Source organism: Micromonas pusilla (genome assembly GCF_000151265.4).
Source record: "Micromonas pusilla CCMP1545 genomic scaffold MICPUCscaffold_7, whole genome shotgun sequence".
In the NCBI taxonomy this organism is placed as follows: domain Eukaryota; kingdom Viridiplantae; phylum Chlorophyta; class Mamiellophyceae; order Mamiellales; family Mamiellaceae; genus Micromonas; species Micromonas pusilla.
Genome location: NW_003315888.1, coordinates 964537 through 984047, shown reverse-complemented (window position 1 = coordinate 984047; position 19511 = coordinate 964537). Strand labels below are relative to the sequence as shown.

Genomic DNA, 19511 nt, shown 5'->3' with positions numbered 1-19511 from the left:
GGGGGAAGACGCCGCCGCCGCGCGCGTGTCCTTCTGACGCTGTGAGATCTCGCGGTAACATTCGGTTCTTCGCTCAGCCGAGCGACCCTAAAAAAAATGACGCAGTCCACAACAGCGTCGAAGAGCGCTTCACGACGTCGCGAGAGCTTCAGTGATGATTGATACGATTACATTTAAACGCCCACCCACTACTGCGCGCGAGCGTGGAGTCGGGGAACCGCCTTCCTTCGCGCGCGCGCTCCTTCGACCCGCCGCCCTCCGTCCTCGCCCGCCCGCGAACGCCATCCACCAACCGCGACGACGCGACGACGACGACGAAATCTTAAATCACGGGCACGAACCCCTTGTGTTTGTAGTACTTGTTCAGCGCCTGCCGCCGCGCGTACGTCTCCTTCGCGGACGTCCCGCCCTTCCACTGCACCTGCGGAACCATCCCCGGGTCCATGTGATCCTCCGTGTCCTTCCCGCTGTGCGCCTCGCTGTACGCCGCGGCGAACCCCTCTCGTTGTTGATGGTCCTCCGTGCCCACCATCCCGGGCCCGATGTTCGAGTGCGTGTCCATCCATCCGTGTCGATCCGCGACGAAATTATCCGACGCCGCGTCCGCGCGCGGGATCATGCCGTACCCGAGCCCGGTCTCGGAGTCCTTCGACGCGTGGACGTTGGTCCTGCCCTCGTTGAAGATGCCGTCGCCCGCCGCCGCGCGCGTGGGCACCATACCGGGGCCGAGGCCGGTGGCGTTGTCCTTGCCGGCGTGGCTGTACGAGTTGAAAGGCGTCAGTTGGAGTTGAAAGGCGTCGAGGGCGGGGATTGAAAGCGAGGGGTGGGCGGAGAGAAACGATGGGCGAAGTCCTTAAGGATCGGCGTTCACCACGCGAACGGGGTCGTATGGGGACCAGTGTATAGAACGCACCTGTACGAGCGATTCTCCGCGAAGATGCCCTCGCTCGAGGCGTCCTCGCGCGGGACGAACCCGCGGCCGATGCCCGTCTCGGAGTCCTTGTGCGCGAACTTCCCGCCGTGCTTGCGATCGTCCAAGCCCGCGGCGTCGTCCTTGACGGCGAAGTTTGACGCCAACGCGCTCTGGTTGTCCATTCCGGCGTGTTGGATGCGTCCGGCGTTTTCCGGAAGAAACGCCTTGTCCGCGGCGGCGTCCGCGTTGACGACGAACCCGGGGCCGATGTTCCCCGCGGTGTCTCGCCCGGCGAACGGGTCGACATGCCGCTCGTCGAAGATCCCGTCGTCGGTTTTCGACTTGTCGAGGGACATCCCCGGGCCGATGCCGGACTCGACGTCCTTGCCCGCGTATTTTCCAAAGTTGTGCCGCTCGTCGAAGATGCCGTCGTCGGTTTTCGACTTGTCGAGGTTCATCGCGACCCCGGACAGCGCGGACTCTTGCTTCCTTCCCTCGAACCCGGTGCGATGACGCCGATCGAAGATGCCCTCGTTGACGCGGTCCTCGTCCGGTACGAACGTGACCCCCGTCCCGAGGTGCGACTCGGTGTTTTTACCCGCGTATCGATCGCCGTAGCGTTGCACTTGGTCACCCCTGTGCCCCGAGTGCGCGAGCGCGTTGATGTCCGACGCGGTCCCGTCGTGCCCGAGCTGGCGCCCGAGCCCGCCTCTGCCGAAGGACAGCGACCCGGTCGTGTCGCGCGCGCGTCGTTCGTCGCGTTTGCGGTTGTTTTGAAACACCCCGTCGTCGACGTCTGAGTCCTTTGCGGCGCTAAAGTTCCTCGCGAGTTTCGACTCGTGATGGTTGTAATGCCGCGGGCGCCCCGGCTTGGCGTAGTCCTGGTACGTCCCCTCGTTCATCTCCGGCACGAGCGTCGCGAGAACCTTCGTGCTCGCGCGTCGGCGGTCGGAGGGGTCCTCCGCGTCCACGATGTCTCCGGCGGTGAGCCCGTGCACCGTCTGCTGCTGCTTTCGAAACATCGCGAGGCGGCTCACCGCCTCGCCCGTCTGCGGTTTCGTGTTACGCGACGTCGGCGCCATCATCGCTCGGACGCCGAGGTCCATGTCCATGTGCTTCGGCAGCGGTTTCTGCTCCAGCTTGGTCTCCCTCGCGGGCTTGTCGATGTTTCGATACGGAAGCGTCTCTTCGGTGAACGCGCCCGCGCCTCGGAGCTGCGACTGCTGCGACTTCCCCGCGTGCAACCCTTGGTAGTACCCCTCGAAGTCGTACCCGTTGCTGTAGTACTTCCCGTACTCCTCCGGGAGGTCGCCGCGGAAGTCGAGCGCGCGTCCGTTGTCGCGCCTCGCGGCTTCCTTTTTTTGGCGCGCCTCCTCCGCCTGCGTGGGTGAAGCGATCGGTCAGTTGAACGTCTTACCGGTCAAACGTTGAAAGGGAAGCGCGGGTGAAGAGTGACGACGGGAAAAGTCCTTAAAGAACGGCGTGCACCACGCGAACGGGGTCGTATGGGAAGCAGTCTCACCTGCGCCTCCGCGCGCATGCGTTCGGCGGGATTCAACGGCATCGCGTGCGCGCTGAGCGCGACGCCCCCCCTCGGGGGTTGGTACCCGTTCGCGCGGTAGTGTTCGCCGTACGTGTCGCTCACGCGCGCGCCCTCGCCTCGCTTCTTCGCGAGCTCGTTCGGATTCGCGTACACGTCGTCGACGCGCGACGGGGGCTTGATGTCGAGGACGGACCCGCGGTGGTAGTCGCGCGGGTCCGCGTACGCGCCGTAGTTGTCCGACGTGCGGCGGTAATGGTCCGTCTCGGGCTTGAGGCCGGGCTGAGCGTCGGGGAGGAGGGGGGACGATGGCGACGGCGGGAGGGAGGGAGGCGGGGGGCGCGGTCAGAGAGGCGATCTCGGGGGGGGGCGGGGGGATCCATCCTGTGATGAATGATTTCTCGATTCTTTTCTTCGAGAGGGCTGGCCGAGAAGAGCGACTCGCTCGCGCCGTCTCCGCGCGGGGACCTCCGCGGCGAAACGCGCGCGAGGACGCGGGTTCGGCCTCGCCGCGGACTTTTGTCGCGGTGGCGAATCCCCGCCCGGGAAGCGACGCGATCGCGCGCGAACCGCGTCACGATCTCGAGCGCGATTCGCCGCGCGGGTCAATCGAGAAATGCGAGCCGCGCGGGGGAACCGCGCGATCGCGACTCGGGGCGCGACGCGCGATCGTCGCGCGCGCGCGGACGCACCGTGGAATTCTGCTTGAAGTTCCTCGCGCGCGAGCCTGGGACGAAACCCGACATGACGCGTCGTGGGGTTTCCTCGACCGCGAGTGGTGACTCGGAAGCGCGCGCGTCGCGGGATGTGTTCGCGCCCCGCGCCGCGCGTCGCCGTCGCGCTCTCGCTCGCGACACGACCGGTTGGTTCCATTTCGGGGAGCACTCGCTCGCGCTCGGGATAAAAAACCGGAGCGCGCCACGGAGTCCCCCGACTCTGGAGCAGACAGAAAAGAGGAGGCGTTTCTTTCTCGGACCGTTTGGTTTTTTCGGCGAGCGCCGATCACTACCCCGACGCGCCAGGCACCGCTGATACCATGGCGTCCGCGCTCCTCGCCCCCGGCTCCCGCGCGCTCCTCCCCGCGTCGCGCGGCGATACGCGCGCGCGCCGGCCCGCGCGCGGCGTCCGCGTCGTCGCGTTCTTCCGCCGCGAGGTGCGTCCCTCGATCTCATCCGACGGAGGGTGGATTATCCGTCGGCAGCCAACGCGTCGTAGTTTCCGTTATTCATCTTTCCGCCGCGTCCGTCGCGTCGCTCACGCCGCGCGCCGCCTCCCTCCCCGTCGCGTCGTCGCAGCGACCCAAGGCGATGGCGATCGCGAACGACCAGACCGAGGTGGTCCCTCCCGCCGCCGCCGCCGCGGCGACGACGACGACGACGACGACGACGAGAGACCTGAACCCGTACGAGCTCGAGTACCTCTCCCGCAAATCCTCGCGCGCGGGGGACGACGCGAAGCGCGCGTCGCGCCACCTCTACGACGCCATGGCGCTTCTGAAGCAGACCGAGGCGCCGCTCGCCACCGCGCGCGCCGAGGCTGAGCTCGCGCGCGCGGTCGCGGACGCCGCGGTCAGCGCGCTCGCGGAAACGCAGGGCGCGTACGACGACGAAGTATGGAGACTAGCGGACGGCGGCGAACGGTCGGGGATCGCGTCGCGCGAGAATCGCGTCGCGACGGACGCCATGACGGCGGCGACGCGGCGATGCGAACGCGCGGACGACGCCATCGACGACGCGCAGCGCGCGCACGACGACGCCGTCCGCGCGCACGCCGCCTCCGTCGTCGAGTGCGAGACCGCGATCGACGCCGCGAACGACGCCGCGCGTTCTTTAGACGCGACGCACGCGACGCTCGCGGAGGTGAGACTGCTTCCCATACGACCTCGTTCGCGTGGTGCACGCCGTTCCTTAAGGACAACTTTTTTCCCGTCGTCACTCTTCACCCGCGCTTCCCTTTCAACGTTTGACCGCTAAGACGTTCGACTGACCGATCGCTTCACCCATGCAGGCGGCGGCGCGGTTGGATCGCGCGAGGTCGTCGTCGACGGGGGTGGACGGCGTGAGGCGCGTTCCCGCTGTGCGCTGTTCCCCGTACACGCGACCGCGTTCGCGCGGTGCACGCCGTTCCTTCCCGAGGACTTTTAATCCCGGCGCATCTCCCCGCGCGCCCCTCAGTCGCTTTCGATCCCGACGCGCCGCGACGCCTCACGACTCCGACTGACTGACGCCTTTCGACTCCGCCCCGACGTTCGCTCGTACGGACCCTCGACCCTCAGCTTCGAGCACGTCCGCGTGGCGTACGACGACGCGCTGACGGCGCAGACGGACGCGATTCGCGTCGCGGAGCTCATGATGGACGTCGCGGAGCAGACGAAGATGACGCGAGCGGTCGCGAAGGCGCGAACGGAGGAGACGAAGGCGCGTTCTGTTGTACACTGGTCCCCATACGACCGCGTTGGCGTGGTGAACGCCGTTCCTTAAGGACTTTGCCCGGCGCATCTCTCCGCCCAGGGTCCCTCGCTTTCAATCCCGACACACCTCGATGTCTTTCAACTCCATCTGACGCCTATGAACTCCACCCCGACGTTCGCTTGTATGGACCGTCGACCCTAAGGACGACCTGGAGAACGCGAAGATGAACGCCGAGCTCGCGCGGCGCGCGTTTTTCGAATCGATAGACGACGCGGCCTCGAGACGCGACGTCGCCAAGACGCACGACGGCGTCGTGAACGCCGCGGTCGTGAACAAGATGCGCGCGTACCGAGCGCTGAAGGACGCGGAGATCACCGCGCATCGGACGGCGTTCGCGGCGAAGGCGGCGACGGCGCAGTTGACGCGTCTGGAAGCCGCCGCGGAGATGGCGGCGACGTCGCGAGACCTCGCCGCGGATGTCCTGCAAAAGGCTGACGCCCTCGCGCGCTCGCTCAAGAACGAGCACCTCGCGTACAAGGTGGCGTACACGACGCAGGAAGCGAAGAGGGAGGAGACCGCGGCGCGCGAGGCGGCGATCGCGCGCGACGTCGCGCTGATCGCCATGGCGGATCTGGAGAAGAAAGCGCGGCGGCGTCGCGAGGAGGCGTGGTCTCTCGCCGCGCGGCTGTCGCGGGTCGAGGCCGCCGCGGAGGAGGCGGAGCTCGAGGCGAAGCGCGCGGACGCGAGCGAGGTCGAGGCGCTCCGGGCGTCCGCGGCGAGCGTGGAGGAGAACGCGCGGCGGCACAGAGTGTTGGCGTCGCAACTCGCGGAGGAGATGCGCGAGATGGAGAGAGTTAACGAGGCGGCGATCGAGGAGGAGAAGGAGCAGATCCGCGCGATGAAGGCGGCCGCCGAGGCGAAGAAGAACCGCGCGTCGATCGCGCCGCCGCCGAGCACCTTCGCGAACAACATCGTCGGCGGGTTGCGAAGGTTGGGGGATAGGATCATGAGCGGCGGCGAGCGCGTCGAGGACGACGACGACGACGGCGACGGCGGCGGCGGCGCGTTCGGAGCCGCGTTCTGATCGGTCTGGTCGTTCGCGACGTGGTGGGGGATGGAGGGGTGAAGGGGGTGGGCGGTGACGTTCGTTTTCGGTATCGTGCGCGGGGGAGAGGTAGTAACTATTCATTTCGTCTTTCAATTGGAGAAGGGTTCGGTAAGAAGACGACGACGCGAACGTTCCGAGACGGCGACTTTTCTCTTCGACGCCGGGCAGATCCTTCCCGTCCGTCCGCGCAGCCTACGACCGGACGTCCTCGCCGCTCGTCACGCGCGACCGTCCCCTCCACGGCTTCCACCACCGCCTCCCGTTCTCCCCCTCTTCCTTCTTCTTCTTCTCCGCCGCGGATCTCTCCTCCGCCGCCGCCGCCGCCGCGGTCTGCGCCCAGAGGTCTCGACCGTCGCCGATCGCGCTCGCGCCGCCCACCACGAACGTCGCGGGCGCCTGACCGTTCAACGCGAGCACGTAGTACGCGCCGTAGACGTTCACGCCGACGCCGAGGCCGAGGAGCCCGAGCAGCGCGGCGGACCTCGCCGTCGCGCTCATCCCGCCGCCGCGCGCGCGCCGGCGAGTGGCGGCGAGGGGGATGCCCGGTGCCCACCTGACGATCTCGGCTCGACCCTGCCTGTCTGGCTCTTCTGGAAGCTGCAGTGAGAGGCGGAGACGAGATTCCAAACCGAGCTCGGTTCGGCCATCGGTGAAACTTAATTTTTCAACGCGAAAAAAACATTTTCTTTGACCCCGTTTTTGCTTTCGAAAATCGAGCTCGGTACGGTATTCGGCCAACGCATCGCAGCGCGCGGCCTTGACTTTTGCTTTTGAAACGCGAATCCGCGCGGGGCGCCCGCTCATCTCATCTCACGCGGCGCCGACGCACGCGCGATGTTCGGCCCGAAGAGAGGACCGCCGAAGGCGGTGCCGATGCGCCGCAAAGGCCAACCCGCGCCGGTCGTGAGGATAACCAAGGAGGAGGCCGAGCGCCTGAAGCAGCAGAAGTACCTCGACGAGCTCGGTGCGTCGTCGTCCGCGTCGTCTGGTTTGAAAATCGCGTCGCGTCGGCGTCGTCGCGTCGCGTCGCGTCGCGTCGCGTCTCGGCCGCGCCTCTCCCCACCCCCCGTCGCGCCGCCCACCGACTCGGCCGCTCCACCCCACCCCCACCCGCCCGCATCCAACAGCCAAAGAGGTGGACAGGAACACGGACCTGTTCGAGCGCGAGCGCGCGGCGCTGGAACGCCTCGAGCGCGAGCGCGGGGCGCGTCCGGGGAGCGAGCTCGATCCGCCCCCGCCCGGCGCGTTCCCCGGCGCGAGCGGCGACGACGTGTACGACGACGTCGACGCGCGCCGCCGCGAGTACGCCCACGCGGAAATCCCCGGTCTGGAAGCGCACGTCCCCACGAGCGAGGAGCGGCGCAAGTTCCCGTCGTGGGAGGACGACGCGACGCTCGGGCGCGCGTCCGTCGCGGACGACGCGCGATTCGCGGAAGAAGAGATCACCGGACCCCCACAACCAAACGCCGCAAACGCCGCGTATCATCCCGGCGCGTTCCCCGGGCACCTCGACGCGATCAACGCCGAGTACGGCGACGCGATATCGCGCGCGGCTGCCGCGCGCGCGTCGTTCGCGGGCACCGGACGGGATCCGATGCTCGTGGACCCCCGCGCCGCGGCGGAGGCGTCGGCGAAGGAAGCGCGAAACGCCGAGTTCCGAGACGCGCTCGACGCGCAAGTCGCCGCGAAAGCGGAAGCGCGGAGACGCGCGGAGCTCGCGAACCGGCAGCTCGACGACGTCGCGTACGACCCGTGGGGCAAGGGCGGCGGCGGCGCGCCTTTACGCGACGCTCGCGGCGAACTCTACGCGGATCTCCGCGGGGTGGACATCCACGCGGGGAACATGCCTCAGAACGTCTCCTCGCCGACGCGCGCGCGCGCCGCGCGTCCCTCCGTCGTCGTCCCGGACGGCACGCACAGGGACGCCATGATCGGCGTGCCGCGACGCGGCGTGAACCCCGGGCACGGGGAGTACTCCTCGCCGATGCAACGCGCCGGCGGCGGCCCGAGCTCGTTTCGCATCGGCGGCCGCGGCGGTGCGTTCTATACACTGGTCCCCATACGACCGCGTCGGCGTGGTGAACGCCGTTCCTTAAGGACTTTGCCCGGCGCATCTCTCCGCCCACACCTCGCTTTCAATACCCGCCCTCGGCGCCTTTCAACTCCATCTGACGCCTTTTAACTCCACCCCGACGTTCGCTCAGGGATCGCGACGCCGACGGATTACGTCGGCTTCGACGCGCTGCGCGCGCACCCGAGCGAGGATCACCTCACGCGGCAAGAGCGGCAGCGGCAGCAGCTCATCGCGGACCTCGACGAGCAAGTCAGGCTCAAGAAGGAAGCCGCGCGCATACAGAAGCTGAAGGAGGAGATCGAAGACGCGAAGATCGACCGAAGGATCCAACAGGTGATCGAAGAGGAGCGTCGCATCCTCGCGTTGAAGGCGGAGTCCCCGGTGATCAACCCTCAGAGCGGGAACACCGGCGTCGAGGGCGGCGTCCTCGCGCCGCCCCTTGGCGCCGACGACGGCGCGCCGCCGCCGCCGCCCGCGGACGCGGCGTCCCCGGCCGCCGAGAAGAAGAAGAAGAAGACGACGCCGCCGCCGGACGAGGAGGACCCCGGCAAACCGGCGCCGCGGCTGCGAAACTCCCCGCCGATGCGATCGCCCGTGTACGACCCCAACCGCGGCGGGTACGTCCCGGACTCCGTCCGACGCCCCCTCCACGGGTTCGCCGCGCCGTCTTCCCCGCCGCCGCCGTCGTACGGCGGCGGGAGGGAGCTCGCGTACGCGGACGTCCCCGGGTTGGAACACCACGGCGGCGGCGGCGAGATGATGATCCCTTCGCGGTCGCACCCGTCCACCCCGGGCGGGTTCGACGGCGGCGTCGCGCGGCCTCTCCACGACCCGCTCGCGGTCAGAGGCCGCACGCCGTCGTCTCGCGGCGCGACGCCGAACCCGCGCGAGCTGAAGCGCATCGTCGAGGAGCTGCAGCACTCGCAGGACCGCCTGAGGCGCGTTCTGTCGTACGCCGGTCCCCGTACGACCGCGTTTGCGCGGTGAACGCCGATTCTTAAGGACTTTCTCTCTCGACGCGCGTTTCTCTCCGCCCACCACCCCTCGCTTTCAATCCCGACACACCTCGACGCCTTTCAACTCCGCTTCTGACGCCTTTCAACTCCACCCCGACGTTCGCTCGTATAGGCTCGAGATGGAGGCGCAGGCGAGGGAGCTGAAAGACGTGCAGCTGGAGGCGCAGCGGCTCGCGAGAGAGCGCGACCTCGCCGAGCGCGAGCGCGATCTGCAGTCGCAGCTGAACGCGATCCGGGTCGACATCGAGGGCGGCGGGAACGGCAGCGTGCGGTCGTCGTTCGAGTTTGACCGGCGACAGGGCGCCGCTCTGAGAGCGTCGCGGGAGAGCGGCGGCGGCGGCGGCGATATATCGCGAGAAGTCCGCCGCTCGCTCGTGCTTCCCATCGACGGCGACCCCGTGGACGGGTTCGTCGTCGACTCGCGGTTCGTGCGCGTGGACGCGCCGATGACGGGCGACGAGACCGCGAACTTGGTGAGGAGAGGGGCCACGGTGCGGCCCGGGGAGTTTGGCAAGGCGGTGAGAGCCGGTCGAGAGAATCGGATTCCCAAGGCGCCGAGGGATCCGAGGACGGAGCAGCGGATCCGCGCGAGGAAGAAGCGCGAGGCGATGGAGGGACGGCCCGCGTGGGGGGGCGGGGGCGGGGGGAGTGGGGGGAGTAAGGCGAAGCCGACGCGATGGCACTGATGCGCGCGCGCGACGCCGTCGTATGTAGATAGAGAAGGGGGCGGTACTAAGGTTATTAAAGGAAGGTTTTTTTTTGGTGTGATGAGCGCGCAACTGAAAAATAAAACGCCTCTCCGCGACGAAAATCCGCGCGGGAAACGAACGCGAGGCGGACGGTGGCCAGGGGTTTAGCGGCGTTTGGCGGCGGACTACCTGTACGAACGATAAAGCCAGTCGCGCGCGGTCCGTCGTCTCGGTCAAAGCCGCCGCGCGCCCTCCCGCCCGCACACGTCCGCTCCGGCGCGCGCGACCGAGCATGAGCATCACGCTAGAGAAACGGTGCGCGCGCGCGACGTTCGAAACCCGCGCCCGGACCGCGTCCACGGCGACGTCCGCGTCTCGCCGCGTCCGCACATTTCATCATCAGGAATAAAAAAGCGTTCGAGATCCCCGACCGCGACCGCCGCCGACTCGCCTCGCCGCGAAGGTCGCCCCTCGCTCACCGCGCCATCCCTCCCGTCCCTCACATCCCTCCCTCCCTCTCCCCAACGCGCGCTCTCCTCCCTCGCAGCGGCAAAATCCCGAGCGTGCAGTCGTTCGGGAACCTCTCCGAGGCGTCCTACGCCTCCGTCGGGGAGGTGGACGACCGCGCGGAGGCGGCGCTGAAGAATGCCAAGGCGCGTTCTGTTGTACACTGGTCCCCACACGACCGCGTTGGCGTGGTGAACGCCGTTCCTTAAGGACTTTCTCTCCCGGCGATTCTCTCCGCCCAGGGTCCCTCGCTTTCAATCCCGACACACCTCGACGAAGGCCTTTCAACTCCGCTTCTGACGCCTTTCAACTCCACCCCGACATCATCGCTCGCGTGGAACGATCGATTTTAAGGACGCCATCCTCGAGAGCGACCACCTCGCGTTCGTCGCCGAGGTTCTCGCCGGCGGCGTCTCCACCTCCGCGCTCGTGAAGGGCTTCGGCGACGTGAACGAGGAGGTGGCCCACGCGGCGCGCAGCGTCGCGCGCGCGGCGTGCCTCGGCGACGCCGCCGCCGGGAAAACCGCCGACGTCGCCGCCGCGCTCGCCGCCGCCGTCGACGTCTTCGTCCGGAACGACGCGCCGCCGTGCGACCACGCGCAGGACCGCGCCAGGGGTGGCGTGATCGCGCTCTACGCGCACGTCGCGTCCGCGCACTTCGCGGACGACGCGTCCCCGGAGCGAGAGCCCGCTCTGAAGCGCGCGATGGCTGCGTTCAGGACGCTCCACGACGGCGGCTGCTACATCGCGGCGAAGGAGATCGCGCCGTTCGCGAGAACGCTGCCCCCCGTCGTCGCGAACGCGATGGCGGCGGCGGCGAAGACGACCGCGCTGACCGCCGCGGACGCGCGCGACCGCCGCGCCGCCGCGGCGGGGCTCGCGGGTATCGTCGCGGGACTGGCTTCATCGGAGCGCGCCGTCGCCGACATGAAACTCGTGGACGCCGTCGTCGACGCGCTCGCGGCGAAGAAGGACCCGATCGCGCGCGCGGGCGCGTGCGCGCTCTACGCGCACCTGTGCCGGACCGCCGGGCGCGCGTTCGAGCCGTTCGCGATCGACCTCGCGTCGAAGATGTTCATCGCGCAAGGGGACCAGAGTCCGGAGGTGAGAGAAGCCGCGGACGCGGCGCAAGCCGCGGTGGTCAAGGCGTTGCCGCTGACTGCGATGAAGCTCTTGGCGCCGGCGCTCGTGGAAGCGATGACGCACAAGACGTGGCAGGCGAAGTGCGGCGCGCTGACCGTGTGCGGCGACCTCGCGAGCCGGGTGCCCGCGTACTTCATGCGGAATCTGCCGGAGATTTTCCCCGCGTTTTTGGAGTGCGTCTTCGACACGCACCCCAAGGTGAGCCACTGCGCCGGGCGAGTGATGCGGCCGATCTGCTCGTGCGTGAAGAACGCGGAGATCGTGGGCATGCTCGATCTGATCATCGAGGCGATCCGCGAGCCGCAGTCGCAGACGGAGAGCTGTCTCGACAGGCTCATGGAGACGACGTTTGTCAACTCCATGGACGCGCCGTCGCTCGCGGGTGCGTTCTATACAAAAACTTTTCACCCACCGCTCGGCTTCAACATTTGATCGCGTCCCGTTTCAACTGACCGGTGAACTATTTTTAAATGGCCCGCAGTCGTCTTGCCCATAATCCTCCGCGGCTTGCGCGAACGCGCGATGGAAATCAAAAAGAAAGCCGCGGTGACGTGCGGCAACATCTGCGCGCTCGTCGACGACGTCCGCGATCTGAACCCGTTCATCCCGGCGCTGAAACCCGAGCTCGAGAAGTGCGAGGAGCACTCGCACCCGGACCTGCGCGAGTGCGCGACCAAGGCGAAAGCCGGTTTGCTCAAGGGTCTGTCTCAGAGCGGCGCGGGCGAGCGGAAGGCGGCGACGGACTGCGTCAAGGACGCGCTCGCCGCGCACGGGGGTTGCGCGTCCCTCGACCCGGTCGTCCGCGCGTACGCCGCGAGTCTCGGCGGGTGGGTCATCGAGATGGCGCCGCTTCGCATTCCCCCCGGCATCCTCGCGAACGACGTCAAGATGGAGCTCAGGCGCGTTCTACAACTACTGCACACGTTTTGTTTTTCACCCATCCCTCGGTTTCAACATTTGATCGCGTGGGTCCCTTTCAACTGACCGATGCGAACTTTTGTTTCGTGTGGAACGACCCTCAGCGCGTTGATCTCCGAGAGCTCCATTCCGGAGGAGGAGCTCGCCGGCGTCGCGCAGACGGCGGTGTTGTCGTACAAAGGGTTGGACGAGTCCGCGCTGGAGGACAACGAGCAGAAGGACTACATCGTGGACTTGCAGGGCATCATCCTCGCGTTCGCGGGGCGGGTGTTGTTGCAGAGGACCAACTTTTCGCTCGAGCGCGGGAAGACGTACGGCGTCGTCGGTCAAAACGGCACCGGGAAGACGGTGCGTTCGATTCACACTGGTTCCCATACGACCGCGTTGGCGTTGTGAACGCCGTTTCTTAAGGACTTTGCCCGGCGATTCTCTCCGCCCATCCCTCGGTTTCAGCGCCCGACCGCGACGCCTTTCAACGCCAACTGACGCCTTTCAACGCCACCCCGACATCGCTTTGAATGGACCCTCGACCCTCAGACGCTGCTCAATCGCGTCGCCGCCAAGGACATCGCCGGGTTCCCCGCGGACGTCTCCGTGTACTACATCCAGCACGAAATCTTGAGCGAGAAGGAGGAGAACATCGTGGACTTCATGGCCGGCAGCGTGCCCGAGGGCGTGACGCGCGAGACGGTCGTCAACACCCTGAAGGAGGTTGGCTTCGACGACGCGAAGATGGCGGCGACGATTCAGGTGCGTTCTATACAAAAGTTTTTCACCCATCGCCCGGTTTCAACATTTGATCGCGTCCCCTTTCAACTGACCAGTGAATGAATTTGTATGGAACGGCCCTCAGTCGCTGAGCGGAGGGTGGAGGATGAAGCTCGCCATCGCGCGCGCGATGCTCTGGGACGCGCAGGTGTTGCTGCTCGACGAGCCCACGAACCACCTCGACACGGGCGCGATCGCGTGGCTGACGAATTACCTCAAGTCGCTGACGAACACGACCATCTGCCTCGTGTCGCACGACTACGACTTCCTCGCGGACGTTCTCACCGACGTCATTCACCTCCACGACAAAAACTTGACCTACTACCCCATGGGGTTCCGCGATTTCCAGTCGCTGAAGCCGGAGATCGTCGCCGCGCTGCCGAGCCCAGACAACGCCATCAGAAAGGTGACCAGCGTCGGCGCGTCCCTCGCCGCGATGAGCGTCGGGGACGACCGCTCGCCGTCGCCCGCTCCCGGCGGGGGGCTCTCGCCCACCGCGGAGGACGAAGGAGACGTCGTCGTCGAGAGGGCGCCTTCGCCGCAGTTCGCGATCAACTCGATCGGGGCCGACGGTCAGCAGCCCTCGCACATCAAACCGATCCGGTTCCCCGACCCTGGGTCCTTAGAGGGCGTCAAGTCCAGGATGAAGGTCATCATGTACATGAAGAACGTGTCGTTCACGTACCCGGGGACGACGAAGCAGATTCTCTCCGCGGCGAACGTGAAAATCACGCAAAACTCGCGCGCCGCTTTGGTCGGCCTCAACGGCGCCGGGAAGACGACGCTGATGAAGCTTCTCATCGGCGAGCTCAGCCCGGACGAGGGCGTCGGGGAGGTGTGGCAGCATCATAACTTGCGTCTGGCGTACATCGCGCAGCACTCGATGCATCACTTGGAGGAGAGCGTCGAGAACACGCCGCTGGAGTATTTACAGAACCGTTTCTACCTCGGTCGGGATAAAGAGATCGCGAAGCGGTCGTCGCATAACTTGTCCAAGGAGGAGCAGAAGCGGTGCATGGAGCGCGGGAACATCTGCGAAATCATCGGTCGACAAGAGCGCGGGAAGACGCTGTTCTACGAGTGCCGCAGAGCCGGGCGGAAAGAAGACGACACGGACTGGGAGCCCATCACCGCGCTGTCGAAAAAAGATGAATACGTCATGAAGATGGTGCGCAACTTTGACGAGAAACTGAAAGCGATGCAGAGCGGGATGGACCTGCGGCCGCTGACGAAGGAAGAAGTCAGGCTGCACCTCGCGGAGTTTGGCATCGACGAGGACCTCGCGATGGGGAAGATCAAGCGCATGTCCGGCGGGCAAAAGAGCCGCCTCGTCCTCGCCGCCGCGATGTGGATCAACCCCCACATCATCGCCCTGGACGAGCCCACAAACTACCTCGACAACGACACGCTCGCGGCGCTGACGAAAGCCCTGAGCGACTTCAAAGGCGGCGTGCTGACCATCTCGCACAACAAGGCGTTCGTGAACGAGCTGTGCACGGAGACGTGGAACGTCGGCGACGGCGTCGTCGTGTCGAAGCCCATCGAAGGGAAGCAGGTCAAGTTATCCGTCGCGGAGAAGCGAGCGATGAAGAAGATGGGGGAGGACGGGGAGGATTTCGCGCTGACGGAGGCTAAGGGCGCGAAGCTGACGAGTGCGGAGCGGAAGGCGCAGAAAGCCGCGGCGTTGGCCGCGAAAGGGCCGGTGAAGGACGCGTATCACGTGCGAAAACTTTAGTAGGACGCGATGAGAGACGACTGACTGCGATTGATCTCATCGTTGAATTCACGCGTCACATCACGCCGCCGCGGTGCCTTCGAAGGTACCTTCGCCTAATAGAAGATATCATACGATGCTAAACTTGTCTATCGAGTACCGCGCGCGTCCATCGCTACGACGCGGCGTCGTCCTTCGTCCCCGCCGCCGCCGCCGCCGCCGCCGTCGCCGCCGCCGTCGCCATCGCGAACGCGTCGAACTTCGCCGCGGCGGCGCCGCCCGTCAACCGCACGCGCACGTGCAGCGAACAGCTCGCGCACGGGACGTCGATCGCGTCGAAGGACGCCAACAGCTCGTCGCTCCACACCTCGTACGCGTCCCCGCACCGGCACCGACGCGTGAATTTCGTCGGGGAGCTCCCCTCGGCGTCCATGTCGTCGATGTCGAACTCGTCGGAGACGACGACGTCCGCGTCTCTGCGCGCCGTCTCCAGGAGCCGCGCGTCGTACGCCGCGCGCGAGGCGCTCTCCTTGAGGATCTCCCACGCGGCCTGAACCTTGAGGAACTCGGAGTTGTCGCCCGCTGCGCCGTCTACGCGCGACGCGCGCTTGTCGGGGTGCGACGCGAGCGCCTGCGCGGGAAGGGCGAGAGGGATCGTTCGACGCGATGATGAGTCGGAGCTCAGAGATTCCCCGTCGATTCCCCGTCGATCGACGGACGCGCGACGAGAGAGACGCCGGGGCGGGACGCACCGCCGCTTTGTACGCGCGCTTGATGTCCTCCGTCGACGCGTCGCGCGCGTCGACGCCCAGGACTTCGTAGTGCGTCCGCGACGACGACATGTCGCGGACGATGGACGACGCGCCGGCGCGCGGCGGCGCGAGTGCCCGCGTCCTCTCCGGTCGCTCGCGGTTTCGACTTCGGGTCCCTTCCAGCGAGTGTCAGTGCACGGGCAAGCGAAACCGAGGCAACAGCTCTCAGAACGAGCCGCGCGCGGAAGGGCCACCGCCCGCCGCACCCGACGCGATGTCGGCCTACTTCGCGCGGATGCTCGAGCAGTACGGATGCAACGTCGACGTGCGCGCCTCCTCCTCTCGCGCGCTCCCCCCCGTCCAGTCCGTCTCTTCAGCGCGCCCCCGCGCCGGTTCGAAAAGCCGGCACCCTCCTCCAGCGTCTCTCGCGCGGGATCTCACCATCATCTCCCGCTCTTTCCATCCCCTCGCTCGCGTCGCAGGGCATCTGGCGCGCGGTCGTGGACGCGGGCAAACAGGTCGGCCTGACGCTCCCGCCGCTGACCGAGGAGGTCGTCGTGGAGGACAAGACGTTCGCGATCGTCAAGAAGCTCGGCGAGGGCGGCTTCTCGTACGTCCACCTCGCGCGCGAAATCCCCGACCTCGCGTCCGAAGACTACGCGCTGAAGCGCATCCTGATCCACGAGGAGGAGCATCAGGGCGCGATACAGAACGAGATCGACGTCATGCGCGCGCTGGACCACCCGAACATCCTGCCGCTGCTCTACGCGGAGATCGAGCCGCATCGAAGCCCGCCGCCGGGCGCGAGGGTGTTCGTTCGGAAGCGCGCGAGCCTCGTGTTCCCGGCGTATTTAGGCGCGTTCTCCTTCACACTGGTCCCCATACGACCGCGTCGGCGTGGTGAACGCCGATCCTTAAGGACTTTTGCCGTCGTCTATCTCCGCCCAGGGTCCCTTGCGTTCAATCCCCGCCCTAGACGCCTTTCAACTCCCAAGTCTGACGCCTTTCAACTCCACCCCGACGTTCGCTCGTACGGAACGGCCCTTAGACGGGACGATGTTCGATCGCGCGACGACGCGGCCGGAAGCGGACGCGTTCACGTCGACGCAGCTGATGTCGATCGCGGCGCAGCTGTGCGACGCGCTGGAGTGTATGCACACGCTGTCCCCGCCTCTCGGACCGATCGCGCACAGGGACGTGAAGCTGGATAACGTGTTGTTGGAGTCGAGCCCGGAGACGGAGGGCGGGCTCAAGGCGCGTATTCCTTACACTGGTCCCCATACGACCGCGTCGGCGTGGTGAACGCCGATCCTTAAGGACTTTGCGCGTCATCTCTCTCCGCCCACACCTCGCTTGCAATCCCGACACACCTCGACGCCTTTCAACTCCGCTTCTGACGCCTTTCAACTCCACCCCGACATCATCTTCAAGGCGGTGTTGATGGATTTTGGCAGCGCCAAGCCGGCGAAGGTGACGGTAACGGACCGTTCGCAAGCGTTACTCATCCAAGAGAAAGCCGCGGGCGAGTGCACGGCGTCGTACCGCGCGCCGGAGTTGTGGGACACGCCGTCGGAGTGCGTCATCGACGAGCGCGTCGACGTCTGGTCGCTCGGGTGCCTCCTCTTCGCGGCCACCGCCGCCGGGAAGACGCCGTTTGAATACGCGACGGACGCAGCCGGCGGGTCGCTCGCGCTCGCGGTGATGTCCGGGAAGTACGCGTGGTCGGAGGCGGCGCGGAAGGCGTACCCGCGGGAGGTGATGGCGGTCGCGGAGTGTTGTTTGGAGAAGGATTGGCGAGCGCGGCCGCGCGCGAGGGACGTGAGGGAGAAGGCGAGAGAGGCGTTGGCGACGACGCGGCGGAAGTTCCTCGGCGGCGGCGGGGAGGGCGCGGGCGACGACGACGAGCCCGCGGTGCTCGTGACGGAAGAGGTGTGAAGTGTTAGTGATCCGATCCGTCGTCGTCGTGGTGTTGTTGTTTTCGTTTAGTTCGCACGTCGTGTTGTACGCGTCGTCGCATCCCTAGTCTGCCCGTGTGTTACCTACTAGTTACATGTCATCCCCCGCAAGGTCGTCGTCGTTTTTTCCCTCTCCCCCCCCCCCGCGAGGCGTCGACGTGGACGTCGACCGCGTCCCGTCGTCGTCGCTTCGATTCCCTTCCCTTCACTTCACTTCTTCCCCGAACCGCTCAGCCGCGCGCTGCGTCGCGGCGCCGGCTTCGACGCGGAATCCGCGGGCGTTCTCGGCGTCGCCGCGAGCGCGGCGCTCACCGCCGCCGCCACGCGCCCCGTGCTCTCTCTCCGCGCCGTCGCCTTCGTCGTCGCCCTCGACGCCGCCCAATCCGTCGGCGTCCGCGGCGGCGTCGCGCGCGGCCGTCTCCTCGCGCTCGAGCCGCCCGTCCCTCCGCTCGCCGTCGTCGCGCGCTTCGGCCCCGACCGCGTGACGACCCCGAGCGGCGTGTCCCCGGTGACGGACCCGTCGAGGGGGGAATCCGTCTCCGTCGGCGCGCGCCGCGAGGAAGACGAAACGTCAACCGTCGTCGTCGTCGCCTCGACGACGACCGCCGTCGCCGCGGCCGCGGCGTCGTCGGACGCGTAGTGCACGTGCGTCGGGGAGATCGTGTACTCCGGCGACGTCATCACCCTCGCCGCCTTGGCGGGCGTCCCCGCCGGGACGGGTTTCGTTTTCAAATCGGCGGCGGCGGCGGCGGCCGCGCCCGCGCCGGCCGCGCTCCCGCCGCCGGCGCCTTTTTGCGGCGTTGCCGCCTTCGCGACGACATCCCACGCGACCGCCGCCTCCTGCTGGGGCGTCATCGGCAGCGGCACCCGCCTCGGCGTCGTCGTCGCCGCCTTCGCCGCCTTCGCCGCGGGCGTCGTCGCTCGCACCTCGGCGTCCGCGTCGTTGATCACCTTGGCCATCATTCTCGCGAACACGGACAACGGGGAAGTCTTCTTCGCTTCGCCGGCGTCGCCCGCCGGCGTGGAGAATGAGGCGTCGTCGTTCGCGATGAGAGCCGCGACGTTGGGGGCGACGGCCGTGACCGCGGGCGTCGCCGCCGCCGCCGCCGCCGCCGCCGCGAACGGTGTCGCGCCCGCGGGCGTCGGCGGCAACGGCACGGTCCACGGGCTCGGCGCCGGCGCCGGCGGCGTCGGCGACGTCACCACAGCCGCCGCCGCCGTCGTCGCGCGCGCGGGCGACGGCGACGGCATCACCGTCGCGTCCACCGACGCGACCGCGTCCGAGAGTCGTCGCGTCATCGCCACCGGCGACGGCGTGTCGCCCTTCCGTCGTCGTCGTCTGGAGTCGTCGACGGACGCCGGCGACGCCGCGGCGACGGCGGCGGCGACGGCGTTCGTCGGAGAGTGCCCCTTCGTCTCCGCGTCCGCTCGCGCGGCGGCGCCGGGGGAGACGCGGCTGACGGGCGACGGCGCCGCGTTCGGCGCTCGCGGACTCGGCGTCGGGACCGGCCCGGGGGCGGCGTCGTCCTTCGCGACCGTCGGCGGCAGCGGCACGGTCCGCGGGCTCGGCGCCGGCGCCGGCGGCGTCGGCGACGGCGACGTCACCACCGCCGCCGCCGTCGCCGCGACGCGCGCGATCATCGACGCCTTCGACGCGCTGCCGCCGTGCGGGCTCCTCGGCGGCTTTCTCGGGGACCCGCGGAGCGGGCTGCCGAACCCCACGCTGCTTCGGACGCTCTCCGCGCGCGTCAGCATCGCGGTCGCCTCCTCGAGCGACGCCTTCTCGACCGCCGCCTTTTGCGCGGCGGCGGCGGCGGCGGCGGCGGCGGCCTCCGCGGCAGCCTCGAGCTCGATCTGCGCCTCGAGCGCGGCAAACTCCGCGGTCGACGGCGTGAGCTGCGACTGAAGCGTGGACGCCACCGCGGGCGCGACCGTCGTCGTCGGCGGCGGCGGCGAAGGCGAGGGCCCGGGTTCGCCGCGGAAGCCGCCGCCGCCCCGCGGCT

General features: G+C 67.8%; 8 protein-coding genes across 8 annotated transcripts in view; 4 read left to right on the top strand and 4 right to left on the bottom strand.

Moving 5' to 3' along the window:
- Nucleotides 1-144: 144 nt before the first annotated feature.
- On the top strand, nt 145-1071 carry MICPUCDRAFT_65600 (uncharacterized protein; the record flags this gene model as incomplete). The annotated part of the gene is made up of 2 exons (XM_003060139.1): nt 145-758; nt 914-1071. The coding sequence occupies exons 1-2, from the start codon at nt 155-157 to the stop codon at nt 1069-1071; spliced, it is 762 nt and encodes a 253-aa protein (XP_003060185.1). The 5' UTR covers nt 145-154.
- Nucleotides 1072-3927: 2856 nt separating this feature from the next.
- On the bottom strand, nt 3928-5872 carry MICPUCDRAFT_65598 (uncharacterized protein; the record flags this gene model as incomplete). The annotated part of the gene is given in 4 exon segments (XM_003059848.1): nt 3928-4410; nt 4412-4516; nt 4729-4870; nt 5067-5872. Coding segments are annotated over 4 exon segments (1536 nt in total).
- A 292-nt stretch (nt 5873-6164) lies between these two features.
- MICPUCDRAFT_59697 (uncharacterized protein) lies at nt 6165-6776 on the bottom strand (the record flags this gene model as incomplete). The annotated part of the gene is made up of 1 exon (XM_003059847.1): nt 6165-6776. The coding sequence occupies one exon, from the start codon at nt 6774-6776 to the stop codon at nt 6165-6167; it is 612 nt and encodes a 203-aa protein (XP_003059893.1).
- Nucleotides 6777-6806: 30 nt separating this feature from the next.
- MICPUCDRAFT_40698 (uncharacterized protein) lies at nt 6807-9748 on the top strand (the record flags this gene model as incomplete). Its single annotated transcript, XM_003060138.1, has 4 exons — nt 6807-6936; nt 7100-8008; nt 8255-9029; nt 9175-9748. The coding sequence occupies 4 exons, from the start codon at nt 6807-6809 to the stop codon at nt 9746-9748; spliced, it is 2388 nt and encodes a 795-aa protein (XP_003060184.1).
- A 295-nt stretch (nt 9749-10043) lies between these two features.
- MICPUCDRAFT_70787 (ABC transporter) lies at nt 10044-14822 on the top strand (the record flags this gene model as incomplete). The annotated part of the gene is made up of 8 exons (XM_003060137.1): nt 10044-10066; nt 10299-10458; nt 10613-11723; nt 11883-12228; nt 12424-12667; nt 12857-13069; nt 13173-13493; nt 13632-14822. 8 exons carry the CDS (start codon nt 10044-10046, stop codon nt 14820-14822), a joined length of 3609 nt encoding a protein of 1202 aa, XP_003060183.1.
- Nucleotides 14823-14976: 154 nt separating this feature from the next.
- MICPUCDRAFT_18620 (uncharacterized protein) lies at nt 14977-15643 on the bottom strand (the record flags this gene model as incomplete). Its single annotated transcript, XM_003059846.1, has 2 exons — nt 14977-15432; nt 15554-15643. 2 exons carry the CDS (start codon nt 15641-15643, stop codon nt 14977-14979), a joined length of 546 nt encoding a protein of 181 aa, XP_003059892.1.
- A 148-nt stretch (nt 15644-15791) lies between these two features.
- On the top strand, nt 15792-17488 carry MICPUCDRAFT_34378 (uncharacterized protein; the record flags this gene model as incomplete). The annotated part of the gene is made up of 4 exons (XM_003060136.1): nt 15792-15878; nt 16036-16408; nt 16602-16807; nt 16985-17488. The coding sequence occupies exons 1-4, from the start codon at nt 15828-15830 to the stop codon at nt 17486-17488; spliced, it is 1134 nt and encodes a 377-aa protein (XP_003060182.1). The 5' UTR covers nt 15792-15827.
- Nucleotides 17489-17718: 230 nt separating this feature from the next.
- The window catches only part of MICPUCDRAFT_40696 (uncharacterized protein), a gene marked incomplete at both ends in the record, with an annotated part of 4019 nt that continues 2226 nt past the window's right edge, over nt 17719-19511 (bottom strand). Inside the window, one exon of the mRNA XM_003059845.1 lies at nt 17719-19509. Within this exon, the coding sequence (XP_003059891.1) occupies nt 17719-19509 (1791 nt within the window). The remainder of the gene's footprint in view (nt 19510-19511) is intronic.